This window comes from Osmerus eperlanus, chromosome 19, assembly GCF_963692335.1.
Source record: "Osmerus eperlanus chromosome 19, fOsmEpe2.1, whole genome shotgun sequence".
Taxonomy (NCBI): Eukaryota; Metazoa; Chordata; class Actinopteri; order Osmeriformes; family Osmeridae; genus Osmerus; species Osmerus eperlanus.
The window spans coordinates 6,365,656-6,384,338 of record NC_085036.1 but is presented as its reverse complement, the minus strand read 5'-3'; the positions used below and the strand labels follow the sequence as shown (position 1 = coordinate 6,384,338).

The 18,683-nt window shown below is 42.1% G+C and overlaps 1 protein-coding gene across 1 annotated transcript; it reads left to right on the top strand.

Moving 5' to 3' along the window:
- Window positions 1-15,104: 15,104 nt before the first annotated feature.
- LOC134039672 (phospholipase A and acyltransferase 4-like) lies at window positions 15,105-16,617 on the top strand. Its single transcript, XM_062485684.1, has 3 exons — window positions 15,105-15,206; window positions 15,566-15,674; window positions 15,826-16,617. Exons 1-3 carry the CDS (start codon window positions 15,192-15,194, stop codon window positions 16,158-16,160), a joined length of 459 nt encoding a protein of 152 aa, XP_062341668.1. The 5' UTR covers window positions 15,105-15,191; the 3' UTR covers window positions 16,161-16,617.
- The last annotated feature ends 2,066 nt before the right edge of the window (window positions 16,618-18,683 follow it).

Here is an 18,683-nt window from a genome sequence, read left to right as displayed (position 1 = left end):
ACACACAAATACTGGTACTAGAGACACAATGACCACAACATGTAACTCATGCACCAACCCCATGAACCAATTGTGCTAAACTACCAGCACAATTCCTCTTCATTTCTCTTCTACAATTCTCTGCATTGGGCAAAATATTTTGTTTTCACAAAGAACACACTGCCATTCAAATACGCACACTGACTCATCGCATGGACAAACACCTGTCACACAGTTTTACAATTAGCAATCAGAGCTTTAGAATAAAAGGGCAACAGGTGACCTTTTCTGTTTTTGAGCAATGGATGCCAACATTGGAAACAGAGGCAGAGGAGTGAGAGTAAGAGGAGGAGGACAGGGAGGACGAGGATGAGGAAGGTGTGGAAGAAATTGCGATTTCCGGTGTGCTTACATTATTCACTAATCAATATAACTAGTCATTGGATACTAGTTAGTATGTTCTCATGTAAGCTTGCTATTAATAAGAGTAGATGGTGTCTATGTGTCAGGGTTAATAGATGTTCGTGATCAGGAGAAAGTACTGGGTAAACGTCCTTGGTCATGACTACAAGGAGAGCGCCAACTATGATCTCTCTAGTCTGAGTGGTCATGTGTTGGGAGCTGTGAATCTCTTCCTCTGAGACTAATGTAACGTCATTACTGCCTGACTGTCACTATCTATGTTTACATTCCTGTGCCCTATAAAAGATGGTCCTCCGGCTTTCAGAGCGGAGAGAGACATGATTGAGACCTAAGCCTGGTGTTGTGTGGTCATTTATTGTCAGAGGTCTGGTTTTCTCTCCCAATCTGCAGATTGATAATACTTATTAAAATCCAGAACTCAACTGAACTTAGTCACTCCGTTTATGAAGAGACGGACAAAACACTTTCTTCATCAATTGGCGTTGTCGAGCAGCAGGATTGCAGAACCAGATCCAGGAGAGACCCACGGCAGCACCAGTATAAAGCATAACCCGTGGTGCACAAAACTAAATGGTAAGGGGATCCTTTTCCAAAACCCCATTCACGGACTGCTTTATGCTTGGTGCGCCTGCTGTCCCTCTGCGATGCTGGTAACGTAAACAATTTAAGAACCTTTTATTGTGACGTTCAGTTGGGAGCCTGGTCTTAGCAGACCAGAGTCTGCTAGGCCTCAACAGGAGGAAGATAATATTAGAGTTTTGGTTTAGTAAATTTGGGTCATTAATTGACTTGCTATTTTTACTTTGTCTTGGTCAGAGTTGGCAAACTCTGATAGCGTACAAGAACTCTGGTCGTGTGAAGTATTGAAAAAGTATGTAAAACAATCTGTGTTCTTGATCTGAGGCAAAGGATCTGTTAAGAGAATACATCCCATACTCTTGATCTGGGGAAAAGGATCTGATAACAGAGAGTATGGTTTTACAGATGCAGACCAGGGGTGAACCAAACAAGGAAAGGTATGTGTTTCTTTTAAAATGCACGTTTACAGCTGAAAACTTTAGTTGAACAGACATCTTATGTTGGTTTGAATTGTATTAAGTTGAATTGTAACTGTATTAAGTTTTGTGTTGGGCTTTTCTCTTTTGAACAGAGATCTTAGTGGGACTTTTATTTTTGTTTGAATTGTAACTGTATTAAGTTTTGTTTTGGGCTTTTCTTAAGACCAAGCACAGTAGGTGGGCGGTCATAATGTATCAGGGTCACAGGCTTTATGCGAGAGACCAACTTTTAAGGGTAAAGTGGTTTTAAACAAGTTAGGGATACTTTGACAATGTAAAGGGGCAGTTAGGCTTTTAACTGACAAGCTTGGCATTTAATTATCAGCGAGGGGCACAATCAAATACTAAGGGAAAGATATAGACTGGCAGTTTATGAATTAACTCGTCCCTTTTAAGCACGAATTGTGGTTATTTTGTTACTTATGGAGTTGAGGAAATTATTGTATGCGCGTTCCCAAAGAGTTGGGTCTTTGTAGGCGCGTCCCATGATCGAGCGCCGGAGGGCGAGGATAGTTTGGTTTGAAAAAGGCCATATTTGTAGTTCACTACCACATGATATTGTAGTTCTTTTATTCTTCAATATTGTGACCGTTTTACAGTGCTATGAGATTGTGCGACTGTTTTATAGTGCCATGTGATTTTGTGACTATATTCTAAAGTGCTGTGTGATTCTTGCTGCAGTAAATCATAAGAGTTGGCTACATAGCCTACCGTTATGAGATTTGTTACAGATACTTTGTATTCAGATACATTGTAATTCAGTATGGGTAATCTAGCTTCCAGTACAGGAGCGATAGAGACGTTGTTAGTCCAGCCCGATATATGATTTGATTTACATGGAATTCAAGCAGTGTCAAGCATTGAGAGATGGCATGCGTGGATTAATCATGACCCGAGACATTGTTTTCCGCTGGAGTGAACGTTTGATGTAAAAAAAAATAATATATATATAGGATAGTTTAAAAGCGTTTTTGAAAGACAAGGAAACAAGTCGGACGTGTAAACAATTTGTCAGCTGGCCAATGTTTATGATATGGTTAACTGAAGCTACGAGACGACGTGGCATTGTCTATCTTGAGAAAATACAATCAAATCAAGCTAAAACGGATTCTGATAGAGAAGCAAGAAATGACCCGGAGCGTCTTGAGACAGAGAAAAGATGATCAGACTGAACAAAGTCATAAAGTGAGGGAACTCAAGACATTGCTCGAACATGTTAACATGAAGTTGCTTGAACAGACTAACAGTGCCAAAACTAATTGTGAGAAGTCAGTAGTTGTGAAACAGGCTGAAGGTAGCGCTAATTCTCAAGGGAAACGAGAGTCTACCAAAGATTTGTAGCCTATTTACCTACGATGAAGATGATGTTGTTGCTATAGCTGTGGCTATGCAGAGGAGAGCCAGAGACAGGGAAAATGCATTATTAGGGGAAGCAGCGGGTCAGGTGCAGCCAGAACAGAACCTACAAGAGAAGGTTTATATCACAGCAAAACATGATGGGTGAGGTTAATCAGGAAGGCCTGTCAGTTGAACCCCCAGGTATCAATGAACCCTATGTGTGCATATCCAGGTCCTGATGTATGACAGCCTATGTACCTTTATCGCCCATGGTCAGTGACTGAGCTGAGGGAGCTAGGAAAGGGATTTCCTGACATGAGAGGACTCAGCAACATTTCTAAGAGATTTGCAAATAGCTATCAATGCCAACATACCTACTCTTATTGATTTGAATCAAGGCTTAGAGGGTGAACTCCAGACCGGTATGTTGAGAAAACTTAAAGCATAGGTTTCTGATGGTGTTTAATGGCAGTAATACTGGAGGGGTGTTGCTTGACTGGAGCAAAGTGTATGATCGCAAACAGAAAAGATGAGGATCCTACAGATGATCTGGAAAGACTTACTAGGATTTTTTTTGTTGAAAAAAAACATTCTGGTTTTACAGCAGCTGCATCCCCATGCCACTTTATCATGTGTTCATATGTGGATTGCTTCCTGAACTCCAGGTAGAAGTTAAGAAACAGGTTCTAAATTGGGAGAATAAAAACTGTTGATATGATTATGGATTATGTCAAACATAATTGTACATTGATGCAGGAGAATGCAGGAAAGAAAGTTGAGAAATTAATGACATTGCAAATGAATGTCTTACGGAGAATAATATATCTAAATATTTTTCTAAAAAAACACAAAAAAACAAAATAGGTTCAAATCATTGAGGTTAGAGTCCTCTAAAAAATAGGGTTAGAGTCCCTGAGGTTAGAGTCCTCTAAAGTAAAGAAAAAAAATAGGTTCAAATCCTTGAGGTTAGAGTCCTCTAAAAATAATAATAATAATAATCAAGAATACGGGAGGCAGAGAGCTTCTCTTTTTCAAGTAAGACCCAGAGCTACTAGGTTAGCCAGTTCAACAGTATACAGTACCCAAATCAATGAGATGATAGTGGTAGTTTCTGGGGTTCCTGTGGACACAACTGTCAGTTAGCTCTTATGGGTGGATAGATGGATCTTTGAAAGATGAACATGTATTTCTTTCAACTATGTAAAAGTAAGTAACAAGTAAATCTGTAGGAAAGGAATTTGTTGTGCAAACTGAACCGAAATGAAATGCACTACTGACTTTTTCTTATCTATTCCTTAGGATAAAGAACACTTGGCCTAGCAATCCCATACACATCCCCCAGCAGTGGAATGCAGAGATTTTAGCGACCGCAGATGTGGCCTTGCTAGAAGCTGGGCCTGAGCTACTGTGGTCCACACACGCTTATCATATTGGGCGCATTAAGAATGCTACCCCAGTTGTTATCATTGTTTGTAGTACGACTCTTGAGAACCGTACCTCAGTATGCTAGTAATAGAGAAGTAGGGAAAGGTATTGTCCCAGTTATTAATGCTTTGTTGAAACAAGGAGTCATAGGTAGACTTTAGGTCAATTTGATCCTTTAATGCTAATAAAATACTTGGAAGTTTATTATGGGTTTATAAGCAGGTAATGCCTGTGTTATACATCCTGTTGTGCCTAACCCTGTTACGATACTTAGCAAGTAACCCTGTTACTTTCTAGCTCTGTGAATTACTATTGTTTGCTTTCTTTTCTGTTACCATTGCAGAAGAGAGCCAGTATCTGTTTGCATTCACGTTTCGCCAGGTCCACTATACATTTCAGTTCTACCACAGGGGTACACCGAATCACCTACGTTGTTTAGTCAAGCATTACGAGAGGACCTCCAGGATGTCACCTTAGCAGCCGGCTCTACTCTGGTGCAGTATATTAATGACCTTTTTGATATGTTCTAAGAATCTTGCCTCCTGCCAACAGGACACTATTGCTGTGCTACAGGCACTGGCTGAGAAGGGCCACAAGGCCTCAAAGGCAAAACTGCAGTTATGGTCTTAGGAGGTCAAGTATCTGGGCCATACACTCAAAGGTACAGAGCATCTATTGACGCCTGATAGAGTGGAGGCCATCCGATGGATACCGAAGCCTAGAACACCAAAACAACTCAAGTCTTTTTCTAGGTTCAGCCAGGGAATTGTCGTTAGTAGATCCTTGATTATGCTGTGTTGGCTAGACCTATCCTTGACTTAAGGAAGGAGACTGATACTCATTTGTTGTGGAAAACTGAAGCTGATAAATCATTTGTATCTCTCAAGCAGGCCTGGGCCCAGGCGCCAGCTCCCGGTCTTCCAGACTACACCAGGGTGTACTGACCCAGCAGTATGGTAATCTTAAGAGGCCTATTGCCTATGTGAGTTCTTCTTTAGATACTGTGGCAGCAGGTTTCCCCCCATGCTTACGAGCAGTCTGTGCTGCGGCAACATGTGTGTAAGCAACTTCAGATATAGTGCTGGGGTCGCCCTTGGCAGTGATGGTTCCTCATGCAGTAAGTGCTTTTCTGTTACGCACCAAAACTCAACACCTGTCAGCCACTAGAGCTACAAAGTATGAACTGTAATTGTTGACTCAAAGTAACATTACAATCCATAGATGCTCCCCATTGAATCCAGCTTCATTGTTGCCCACCCCTGATGATGGTGAACCACATGACTGTGAGATGGTTGTCGATAAAGTGCTAACACCCAGACCTGATATGTTTGACAAACCTATGGATAATGCTGAACTTGTGTTGTACGTAGATGGATCTTTGTCCCGAGAATGGGGTGGCTCTCTAAACTCCGGATATGCGGTCTGCACGGACAGTGAGACATTCAAATCTGGTAAACTGTCTCCACAATGCACTGCACAGCAGGCAGAGTTTTGCTTTGACAAGGGCATGTTGTTTGTCAGAAGGCAAGGTCGTAAATATTCACACTGACTCAAGGTATGGATTTGGAGTTACTTACGATTTTGGTGCCATATGGCGAGAAAGAGGTTTCATTAACTCCTCAGGTGGAGCAATCAAGAATGGAAAGATGATTGATAATTTGTTGTCTGCAATACTACTACAGAGAAAGCTAGCTATTGTTACTAAGTGTGAGGCTCATACTAACAATACAGATGATGTTTCAAGAGGAAATGCTAGAGCTGATTTAGCAGCAAAGGCTGCGGCCAACTCCTCTGATGTGTCCCAGGTCTCTATTTGTTTGTGTCTCAGCAACCGGAAACACGCACTCCCTCTCTTCATGTTGTGGCGGACCTTTGAGCCGCTGCTGATAACACTGAGAGGGATGATTGGTTATCTGTTGGCTGTGCGAAAGATTCCATGTGCATTGTTCCCTTGGTTGGCTCGCATGGCGCACGGATGTGCCCATACGAGCAAGGGGGGTATGGTCTCAATAGTAAATACAGATTGGTTTGCACCTGTTTTTTTCCACAAAGGCTTAGCAACATTGTGCTCAGTGTCATATTTACCAGCAGCATAATCCCGAAAAGGGACCAAAGAGAAGATCCCACCCACCACCAAGTGGTCCTTTTATTAATTTACAAAATGTTGTACAACAACAAGTGTTGTAATTTTGAGTATGTACTTGTAATTGTTGACATGATCTCGAAATGGGTAGAAGCCTACCCATGTCGGAAAGTTGATGCTACCACGATAGCCAAGATTCTTATTATTAGAGATGTGATCTGTAGATATGGGATCCTCACAAGACTGTCCAGTGATAGAGGTTCACATTTCACGGGTCAAATTGTTCAGGAACTTTGTAAAGCGCTCCAGATCAACCAGCATTTTCACTGTCCCTACCACCCACAGTCTGCAGGGGCAGTGGAGAGGCAAAATGGAACTTTGAAAAACAAACTAGCCAAGATATGTGAAGAGACTGGCCTAAAATGGCCTGATGCACTCCCACTAGCTCATATGGCCATGAGCCCAGAGGAGGAATGGACTTTCCCCACACAAGATAGTTTTAGGGAGACCAATGAAATTGCCTGTCTCTCCCCCACTATCATTGAAACAGATGGATATCCACCAGATGGATGATACAATGTTAAACTTTTGTTTTGCCCTAACTAGAGCAACCAGGGTTGTGCATTCACAGGTGAAAGCTGCCCGCTGGGGAGCCATGTCATCCCTATCAACCGGGAGACTATGTGAAAGTGCACAAACGGAGGACTGCCCTCTCACCAAGATGGACCGGTCCATACCTGGTTTTCTCTTGGTGACTCACACAGCTGTAAAAGTGGAAGGTCGTCCGACATGGATTCATGCAACGGAGTGCAAAATGGCCCCTCCACCGAACAACACGGTGGAGGGTCCCAACGGAGAGCCAGGGGCCGGTGGAGGAGCAGGTGCACCTCCAAATGGTGCCTGCTCCAACTTGTCATTTGTCTCATCCCCACTGGGTTACTCCTCCAGGAGTACACCAAGGGGGGTGGAGACCCGTTTGCAGCGGCTGATCCGGGAGCAGGCTCCAGTCCAGCTGACCGATTTGAGCCAAAACCAGGATCCCGCCATCCAGCACTCCAATCCAGGGGCGCTGAGAAGGAGGTCCCAAAGAGCACCCACCCGGAGGTGTTGAAGACGTCGAAAGGTGAGTCACATGAGGAGAAAGCCAGAGAGGGGCTGCTGTTGCTACCATGCCTCTCTCCCCCATGTGTGATTCATGAAGCAGATGACAGCACCCAGACGGGAAACCAGAGAGGAGCCTGGAGAGGGGAAGACACTTTCAGTCTTCCTCCGGCCTCTACATGAAGCAGATGACAGCACCCAGAATGGGGACGAGAGGATACTGTGGTGGAGGCCCTCGGCTGTTTCAAGGAAACCGAGGCCGCTGCCGGAGCTACGATGAGAGATGAGATCCAGACATACTGACGCACACACCTGACAGACATTTACTGATACTGGACGCACGAGTCCACAGACATCGCATACATGAGCCACACCGAGAGTCACTATTGCACGCTCCCAATTATACTGATGTGAACATTGAGATTCATCATAAAGCACACATGAAGAACAATCTGTGCAACAACACCTTTCCGTGGACGGGAAAAAATGACTGGACGCAGCATTAGAGGGGACAGACCTTGCAGGGTTTGTGGTTAGAGTCCCAAGCATTCTGGAGGTTATCCAGGGATCTGTCCCTCTGTCAATGGCTGATATGTGTAAGGTCAAGAAGTGGCCTTGTGTAGGGTTGGATGTAACAAATGTGACTGTTCTGTCGAACAAGTCAGTCATCTCTTGAATATGCCCCACCTGCATTGTTTTGTGTATGGCATAGTGGTACAGTGAGAGTGAAAAAATACATGCAAGGATACGGTTTCTATGTATGCTCACACTCTACTGGATGATTTGTAAGTTCAATTGTATCTGAGTTCAATGTTACTTGTCCTGTATACCATTTGGGCGGGTGACATAAATTCCTGATGTTGCTGACTATGCTATTCCTACACTTTTAGCATACTACAGAAGATGTAGTATATGGTTGATTAAATGTTTAAATAATTATGGGAAGGTATTTGGTAAAAAGACATGTAACCACACTGTGGTATGTATGCTAACAGCCTGTTGCATGATTTGCCTGTTGCAGATGGACCTGTAAGTATAAGGGCATCACCATTTTGGTCTCGTCGTGCAGCTAACAATGGCACCATGTGGGTATGTGTTAAGAGTGCTTATTATTTCCTGCCGGCCGTCTGGTCAGGAACGTGTTACCTTGGGTTTATTGTAGGAGCCCTCAGACCTGTAGATGGGTTGCCCCTGCACCCCTTTCCCAAACATTGGTGGCACCGCCACAAGAGAAGTATTATTAATGCAGATGCTAAGAAGCTGGGATCACATCACGTGGATTCAATAGTACTCAGTCACTTTTCACGTTTTCAGTTGCCATTCTCCATGTGTATGGTGTTATCACTGCCTTTAGAGATATTAGGAGCTTAGCAGTAGGGTTGGAGTCCATTGGTAATGAGACAGCCGACGCCTTAACTGCAGTTGCGTCTGAGATGAAGGCCATGAGGCAGGTAGTGCTCCAGAACCGTATGGCACTGGATTATCTGTTGTCAGTTCAGGGAGGTAGCTGTGCTGTGATAGGTCATGACTGTTGTACTTTTATCCATGATGAATCTGCTAATATCACAAGTATGGCTGCTTACATTAAAACATAATGTCAGCTTTGGGGGAACCTGAAGCTAGGAATTGTGCTGACTGACCTCCTCTGTTCGGGGTTTCTTTTTCGACTATCATTCAAATAGGAATCACTGGATTGGGCATGTTAATCGTTGTTGTGCTGATTGTGGTTTGCGCTTGGAAGATGTGTACTGCCTGCTGTGTACAGTGCTGTGCAGTAGGTTTTCGTAAGGCTGCCAGTAAGATTATGGTAGCCCAAATCAAGCCACAGACAAAAGCAAGCAAGACTGATGATAACTTTATTGCCCTGGGAATAACTGAAATGTCTGATATGTAATCTCAAGTACCAAGTGACTATTTTGCCAATGTAATAAAGATGGCCATTTGCCTCCTTCTATTTTCCAACTGATATACAATGCTGTATGCAATGTGAATAGATCTGTCCTTGACCACAGATCAGTTAACAATAATTAAAGATGGTTACTTTATTACTTTTTATACTGTTTGAAATACTCTGAATTTAATGAACAGTGTTTGACCTATACCCTGATGTGTTGAGCTCACGAGAGCATGACCAGTGGGTATGTCCAGCAGAGAAATATGCCTATGTTTCTAGAACTATTGATAAACTAAGCAAAAAGCTATTCACTTCAATGACTTTGTACCTTTTCACCTGTGATTGGGTACTACCTAATATTTCTTCAAATCCTATAATCATGTATGCTGTGCTGAGTAGTTACAGATACTGTATTGTTTGATTGTTAAGGTTTTTAAATGGTATGAAACTTGTGAAATGTAAGGCACTACAGCAGGCCCCAGATAAACAGTTGATGAATGGTTGTTGTGTTGACGTTAAACGTCAAAATGGGGGGACTGTGGAAGAAATTGCGATTTCCGGTGTGCTTACATTATTCACTAATCAATATAACTAGTCATTGGATACTAGTTAGTATGTTCTCATGTAAGCTTGCTATTAATAAGAGTAGATGGTGTCTATGTGTCAGGGTTAATAGATGTTCGTGATCAGGAGAAAGTACTGGGTAAACGTCCTTGGTCATGACTACAAGGAGAGCGCCAACTATGATCTCTCTAGTCTGAGTGGTCATGTGTTGGGAGCTGTGAATCTCTTCCTCTGAGACTAATGTAACGTCATTACTGCCTGACTGTCACTATCTATGTTTACATTCCTGTGCCCTATAAAAGATGGTCCTCCGGCTTTCAGAGCGGAGAGAGACATGATTGAGACCTAAGCCTGGTGTTGTGTGGTCATTTATTGTCAGAGGTCTGGTTTTCTCTCCCAATCTGCAGATTGATAATACTTATTAAAATCCAGAACTCAACTGAACTTAGTCACTCCGTTTATGAAGAGACGGACAAAACACTTTCTTCATCAAAGGCCAAGGACCATAATCTCTGATGAGATCCGAGCCGCTTTGGTTGACCATGTAGTCAACCATGGTCTAACAATGAGGGAGGCTGGGCAAAGAGTACAGCCAAATTTGAGCAGGTACACTGTAGCATCCATCATCGGGACTTTCCGAAATGAGAATAGGTAAGAAATCTACTCTCACTACAAAATTGCAGTAGGCCTACTGCATATCAATACAGTACTCAATGAGTACAGTCGTAAAGTATTGCCTGTGGACTGTTCTGTAGGACTGTAAAAATAAAGTATGTTTCAAGTATTTGGAAAATGTATTCCTACTTTGTATTCCTACACAGTATTTACAGTATTTTACTATATGTTTGGCAGAACTGAAAGATTACCAACACAAGGTGGTCGGGAACGTCTTCTGTCTCCTGAACAGGAAACTGAAATCATGAACATGGTCCTAGAAAATAACGCCATAACATTACGGCAAATACAAAGAAAAATAATAATAATGTAACTGTATACACTATACAGTAAATTATTCGGTTGTTTTGTATGTAAACCACTGTATGTGCAACTTTGTGTTGGTTGGGATGTACACTGTGTACATATATGTAAAATATATTTGTTACCGTGTATTTCTGTGTTCTGAGTATAAAAACAATATTCTCAAATATTTTACAACACACTTATGTATGTACTGTCTGTAGTAAATGTAACACTGAACAAAAAAAGGCCTAACTCACTATGATGAATGAAGAAGAAGTGTTTTCCATTCATCATAGTGTTTTACATTGAGCACATCAGTGTTCAAATGGTTCTTATAAATGTCTATTCATATGATGGTTTGTGTTTGTCATTTGAAAACAAAATACAATTTTGAGATTAAATAACATTGTTTTGAATGTTAAGTTTGGAGTTTTTCCATTTGGAGGAGACGATGCAGAGTTTACCCATCAGATTTGTTGTGGTGCGGTATAATTACTGCTGACTCAGTCGCATGTTTGAATCATGTCTGAGCAATTAATGCATTGTATCAATGTCTGTCCTTAAGTATATTTATTTTGAATTGTGGACTCAAATAATGAAGAAAAATGTGTTTGTTATGCTTTGTGGTTTTAGTTAGTCTTCTAACTAACTGTGTCTCAGCATGGGGAAATGTCCTGTAAGGTTTTTGGAGCAGATAAGAAAGGTTTTAGTGTTGTTACAACATGAAAATGCCTGCACACAATCTATTGTGCTGAACAAGATTTCAAGAACTTTTCAGAAGACACAAGAAATATGTCATACCAATTATAGGTCAATGCTGTGTTTAAAAATCCACTGGGAAAAACACTGACTTTACGCATAATTTTTCTCAGGTGGTTGCCCTAGGTACTGTATATAAAATATGTCAACACAAAAATATTTCACATTGCCCAATATGACATATTATACACAAGGCAGGTTACGTGCTCAATGATCTGAAATGTGTTACTCCCTTTTTTGAACAATGAAGAAAAATGTTGGGAGTCAGGTCAGATGAGGACTGGGAATGTTGTTATGGAATATCATAAAACAAGTTTCCTGTACGCATGGTGGCTATATTGATTTCCAGAAACTGAAAGTAGCCTACCCTCAGTGATGTTGCCTACAGACAGAGTCAGACAGAGACCCAACTGATAACTACATAACATCTGAAAACTATATAAGCTCTGTTGAAATGACAGTGCTTTGTGCTTATGCTCTTATTGTATCCTGCTTCAAGCTACAATAAACGACCATTGCCTTGATTCAAAAGATCCAGACTCCGCGTCCTGATTTAAGAAACCATCTGATCCAGAACCTAATTATCCCCAACATAAGTTCTAGGCTACATTAAGTTGTATTAAGGTTGATTATATTGTTGGTCAGCTTATCAAACCTTTGTCAACGCTGGGTTTTTCTGCTAATCCAATGTGCAATAACTGATAACTGAGTATAATTAAACCAGTTATAAGACTGGTATTAAATGTTATGTTAAGTCATCCTCTTCTTTAAGATGAACATTTCTGCTGATCCAATCGCATCCCTTTGATGCTGCTTGTAACTGATACGCTGATGTTTGTCAGAAAATTATGTCAAGTTTTCCAAACCTTGTTCCAAAACACTTGAAAATAGAACAGATATGTAAGCTGTAGGCAATGAAAGTGTGTTAGCTGGCAGAGAATGCAAATTCAAGTCCCTGTAAAGTGACAATAAAAGATGTATTTGGGGTGTGTCACAACACAGAAAGATATGTTCCTAACCACCCAGCCAAATGTGAATGATTAAAAGAAATAGCTAAATAAAGTTATACAAATCTTGATAAAATCAAAATGAGCAGTTTTCTCAGATCTCAAACGCTGGGGGCGTGTCTGCTTAGGTCGCTGAAACCATGCCCACTTGTGGAAAAGCTGCTCCTCTCTCCACTGTAAAATACTGCTACAACAAAAGGATTATACTCCACAACAAAAATGGATCTTCCTAGCAGGATTGGTTTTACACAGCCGTATAAGTTTGAGCTTCCAGAGCCAGAATCAAATTCAGAGGACATTGACTGGCTAAGTCTCAGGACTGTTGCTCGCGCCCCTCAGTGAGCTCGGTTGGACACTGTTTTTCCCCAAAAACATTTACAGGCAGGCCTCTCAAATGTTTGTGTGACATTACCATACCATACTTTTAACAGTTTTGGAGGCCCCGCATGAGCAGGGCATCTAAAAATGGATTGATTCTCGTAATGTTCCTCTCCACGGAAGTCTTTAGTAAAATTTGGTTTTAATGGTTTTACCAAAATGATATATACAATATTTACAATGCAAGGTTAAAACTTCCTCCACATTTCACCCAGTGCAAATATTTACCATACAATCACCCAATGACAATCACACCTAAAAAAAAAAAATGCAAAGACATGACATTTCAAGCCCTCCCTGCGCCAACCTAAAACCCCTCCAAGAAAGCGAGGAAAAACTCCCCACAACAAATACAACTCTTAGGAGGAAAAAAACCAGGGAAGAAACCTGGGGAGGAGCCATTTGAGGGGGTATCCCCTCCTCCAGGGATGGTTGGGGGTGGTCAAATCAAATCAAATTTATTTGTATAGCCCTTTTTACACGCAAGCATGTCACAGAGGGCTTCACATATGCCCATAGAACTGCCCCTCAACCAACCTGCATTGCAACCAACCTGCACCAACCATGGTGCATTGATGGTGCCGTGCAGTGTCTCTGTGTGTGGTGAGGGTAATGTTCAGATGGGTGGAGGTGGAGGGGCCAGTCTTCTTGATGGAGAGGGGGATGACGACGACGGTGGTTCCCTTTCTGGGGGCCCAGGGAGGAGGGTTCCAGGTGCAGCAGCAGGTGTGGAGGCTGTGGTGGGGTCGGGTGGTGACCGGTCCTTGGGGGGTGAAGGGTGCAGCTGTTGGGGGGGTGTGGCTGACTGGAACCATGAGAGTGGATAGGAGAGAGGATGGAGAGGGGAGGAAAGGGGGGGGGGGTGAGTCAGGGTACTGGGGTGTGTGATGGTGTGGTGTACTTCCTATTTGGTGATGTGGGTTTCTCCTCTCCGGACCCTCGTACTGGGGGCAGATGTTGGTGCCCCTGGGTCTTCGGGCTTGCCGGAACGGGTTTGGTGGTGACTGCCAGGATGGTGGTGGAGATGTTGATGGTGCGATGGGGGTGTTGAAAGGGGACGCCGTCAGATCCAAAGACTCGTACCCGGCAGATGAATGAATCGTTCACCTCCCGACCGTGTCTTCGGATCAATGTTTCGTTCCTCTGCCAACCGAGTCCTCGGATCAATGTTTCGTTCCTCTGCCAACCGAGTCTTCGGATCAATGATTCGTTCATCTGCTGGGTACGAGTCTTTGGATCCTTTTTCACTGACCTGCATAGGCTCAGTACTGGTAGCTAGAGGAAACAGAAATTATTCGTTCATTTCCCGACTGGGTCTTTGTACGAGTCTTTGGATCCTTTTTCCTCTCCCGATGCGCGGCCACGAGAAAATGAACGAATCTCTCTTTGAGAGGACTCGTTACTCCCGAGTCCTTGTAAGGATTAGTTCAAAATGAACAAATCGTTCACGAACGACACATCACTAGTGTGCTGTCTTTGTCACATCATGACACACCACACACTATAGGAGCAAAACGGTTAAATCTAGGATTTTTTGTCCTCATGTTTGAAAATCTTATAAGATTATAAAAATATTTTAGTGTGTCCCCAGCATTACCTAAACAGTTTCACGTTATAACGTAATGAACTACTAGGTCTATTGCAACATATTTTCAATAGTTCATTTAAGTTAAACTTATAGGAAACGGTGTGCAGAGAAAGGATCGATTAAGGAACATTGCTCATTTACAAGACTTGGTTATGCTTGGACTGACTTGGTTAAGTATTGTAAATGAGCAATGTTCCTTAAACATTTAGTCATTAAACGGCGGGATTCTGTACACACTTAATTGCCTTTTGCAATGAACTACCATGGCCCAAAACACGGAAACCCCACTGTACTGTTGTTCTATCAAATCGCGGTGTACCAGAAGAGTAGGCTACCTCTTACGCATGGAACAAGATGTGAACAAGAAGTGCATATTTACAGGGCTGACAACTACCAAATCTCACGCAAGGATTTTGGAAAAGTTGGCAGCCCTGGTGAGAGCTGGAACAAGGCCAGTTCTGGCAGAAATTCGCTGACGTTGAAACTTCACCTCACCTCTTCAACTTCACCTCCCTTCTGTCACTTCCCTCTTACAGTCTGAAGTTCATGTCTGTCGCTTCAGAGTCTGAACGATTTCTTGGACATCGAAACCACTTTAAACCTTCACACCAGACTAGCAGGAAAAGGAACAGCCATGGACCCAACTTTGGTAAATGTATGCAGGGCTCTCAAGTTTTATCATAAATTTGAGATTACCACGGACGGCGGGCTTGTAGGTGGCATTTAACTCGGTGGAACTCGAGACAATCAACTCGGCAGAAATCTTCCCTCAGTATGCCTGCCATTATTTTTTTATGGCGGTACAAGTATTAATTAGCCTACTTCTCAGCGTGAGAAATGGTTGACATGCGTTAGTCTCACGGCGAATGCGTGACACTTGAGAGCCATGTCTTTTGTTTTATTCAATCTTTGATAAATTAGGATGTCGAAATATTTGGCAGTTAAATAATGGAGGCTAACTACAAAACAAAAACAATGGTTTTGTTTTATTTTTCCATGTGGCCATAGTATGATCACAAGACAGAGCCTGGAGATCTAATTGAGATTTTCCGTTGGATGTATCAGCATTGGGCTGTGTACATTGGAGATGGCTTTGTGATTCACTTCGCACCTCTCTGTAAGTACTCGAAGCAATCCCTTATCTGAGAGATGGATGAACTGGTCTAGATAAGAATAATCTATAAGCAGTACCTGAATAACTGAGGTATAGACAATTGAATTATGAGTGATTCTACCCCTTCCCTCATATCTCTCTTCTCACCCTACAGCTGAAGGAGTGGGGAATAGCGGCCTGATGTCAGTGAGGCACAACAAGGGCAGGGTGAAGAAGGAGAAGCTCTCGGTTGTGGTGAGGTCTGACAAGTGGCGCGTTAATAACAGCCTGGATAAGAAGTTTGACGCCAGGCCTGTTGACCTGATCCTGAAAGATGCAAGGCGGATGGTGGGAGCAGAACTTCACTACAATATCACCATGATGAACTGTGAGCACTTTGTCACAGAGCTGAGAAACGGGAAGCCAGAGTCTCGCCAGGTAAATATGCTAAATATACTTAACTGGGCTCTATATGAGACCTGGATCCTAGTAGATTACATGGTAGGATAGGATGGAGTTCAGAGTGATTCAGGGACGAGACTCAAAGCCATAAGGACTGTTCATCACAGTACTAGTCCACGGCTACTTTACTCAGCAAATCGTAGAACAAAATCATAGTTGTTGCCATTTGTTTTTGTGTGTGTGTTCCATGTGTGTCAGGCTGTGGATGTTGCTGGCTTGGTGTTGGTAAGCGATGCGGCCATCGCTCTTGTTGCCTATGGGATTCGCGCCCTGGCAAAAGCCTTAGGAGGTGAAAAAAAAGAGAAGGAGAAGGAATATCAGTAATGACCTGTACAATCCACAAGAGATGGGAATGCTTTATTAGCAGCCATTCTACAGCAAGCTTAACAGATGCATTATTCAAACAGCACTTTACTCCTCTGATTGAATTGATCAATAACTTCCAATATCATCTTTTAAAAATGGAAATTAACTTGGGTACTGAATTTATTGAGGATGATTGGAAAGCAACAGACAGACTGAGGGAGACTCAGTATAAGATACTTCATAGGCTGCATATCCCAGTTATTTTGCATAAAATAGATCGCTCCATCTCTCCTCTCTGCAGTAAGTGTAAATCAGAAAGGGGGACCTATTTTCATTGTTTCTGGGAGTGCAAATTTATAGCTAGATTCTGGAAGCAAGTTGCCAAAGTAATCAGTGAGGTCCTCGAGGTTGAGATTAAGAGAGATCCAAGTGTCTTCCTGGTTGGTCTCCCCTCTAAGAATAATAATAAAAAGATGCTACATCTCCCCTCTCTAAGATACACAATCCTTGAGAAGCTCCTCTTAACTGCCCGAAAATGCATCTCACTTCACTGCATTAAAGAGTGCCCACCAACATTATGGTACAGAGAGATCTTTAACATTCTCCCACATGAAAAGTTGGTGGCTATTATAAAAGGGAAGGAGGGTTTGTTTTTGAAAATCTGGTCCCCTTTCATAAACTACCTGTCAGAAGACCTCAGGTCCTTACTTATGAGAGGGGAATTAGGTACTTTTTGGAGTCAGACCAGACCTCCTTCATAGCCCCGATACATTTCATTATGTACTCATATTTCCTTACACATTTGTGCATGTAATGGACTGGAGACAGTACTTTGTATACTTTCTTAAATAATCTTGTGGACAATTTTACTTTATTTTTTTCTTTACCCTTCTATGTCGTATGTGTTGATTGCTGTCTGTTTTGGGTGGGGGGAGGGTGGGGATTGTTGTTGTGTGCTTTGTAATGTTATCCCTTGTCTAAACAAATAAAAAGTTTGTAAAAAAAAAAAAAAGGACATTAATTTAAACTGCCATACATTAAAAACCACAAAGAATAGGCACATGGAAACGTATTGTATTCATTTTTGCCACATATGAACACGTGCTCAATGATCTTATGACCAAGAAATGTGTTACTCTGTGTTGTTGAAGTATGTTGGGAGTCATTTCAGATGAGGACTGGGTAGGGTAATGTTGTTATTTAACCCTCGGCCCTCCGCGCTGGAACATGTACTTTATTGACGATAATGTACTGCCTCGAGTACCTTATTGCTTTTATAATACGGTTACCAGCGAAATTATAAATAGTAAATACATAGTAAGTTGTCTTTCAGCACAAAATAGTTATAGCCAACAAACGTTGTGTATCCATTTCAGTAGCCGAGAGAAAATAGTCCCGTACGTGTGGCTGTTGCTATGCAACGGACAAACAGCATTGTGAACTTCACGTTTGTTAGCCTAGCTAGATCTCGCACCATCTCATTCATTCTCAATGCTCATTTTATAAAAGTTGCCTTTAAAATAACAACAATGACAATGGGACACTTTCAATAAAATAATATTTAATTTAAACATTAGGCCTAAACATTCTAAATCATTCAAATGTAGGCACTGGGTATAGGCTATACTATAGTTACGAGTTACTCGATAGAATAAGGGCAAACAGTGTTTCTTTCGTTGCGCAACATTTCAAAGACCTTAATTTCTTTTTTGTCTATAAGAGCATGACGCCCATCTGAATCATCCTCTTCGGCTAACCATTGATCAAAAGTCATCCCCCCCAAAAGATCGAAGTTAACACGAAACATGTTGTTGATGTGATTACTGTCAAGCTTGAAATGAATAACGGTCGCGCACAATCTAACCGTTATTTTGATAACGCACCAATACGGAACGCTCCTCAGCTTAATTGTAAACAGGTGTACAGTTACTTTTTGAGTGCGCACTAATATGGAACGCTTCCCTTTTAGTGATGGGTCGTTCGCGAACGATCCGGCTCTAAGAGCCGGCTCTTGAAGGTGAACGTCGGGAGCTGGCTCGCATATCTGAAGAGCCGACTCTATTTTTAATAGATTAATACAGCCTATAAAAACTAAATGATTATGAAATAATGAATTTGAATTGTATTTAAAATAATTGACTAATTCAAAGAACAAAAAAAAAAATACTTGTAGGCTTAAAGGCGCACACGATCATCCTCACATTCTGTTCCTGTCAATCCTGCATGAGGGAGGGCCGAGCCAACTCACACACAGTCAGAGAGTAG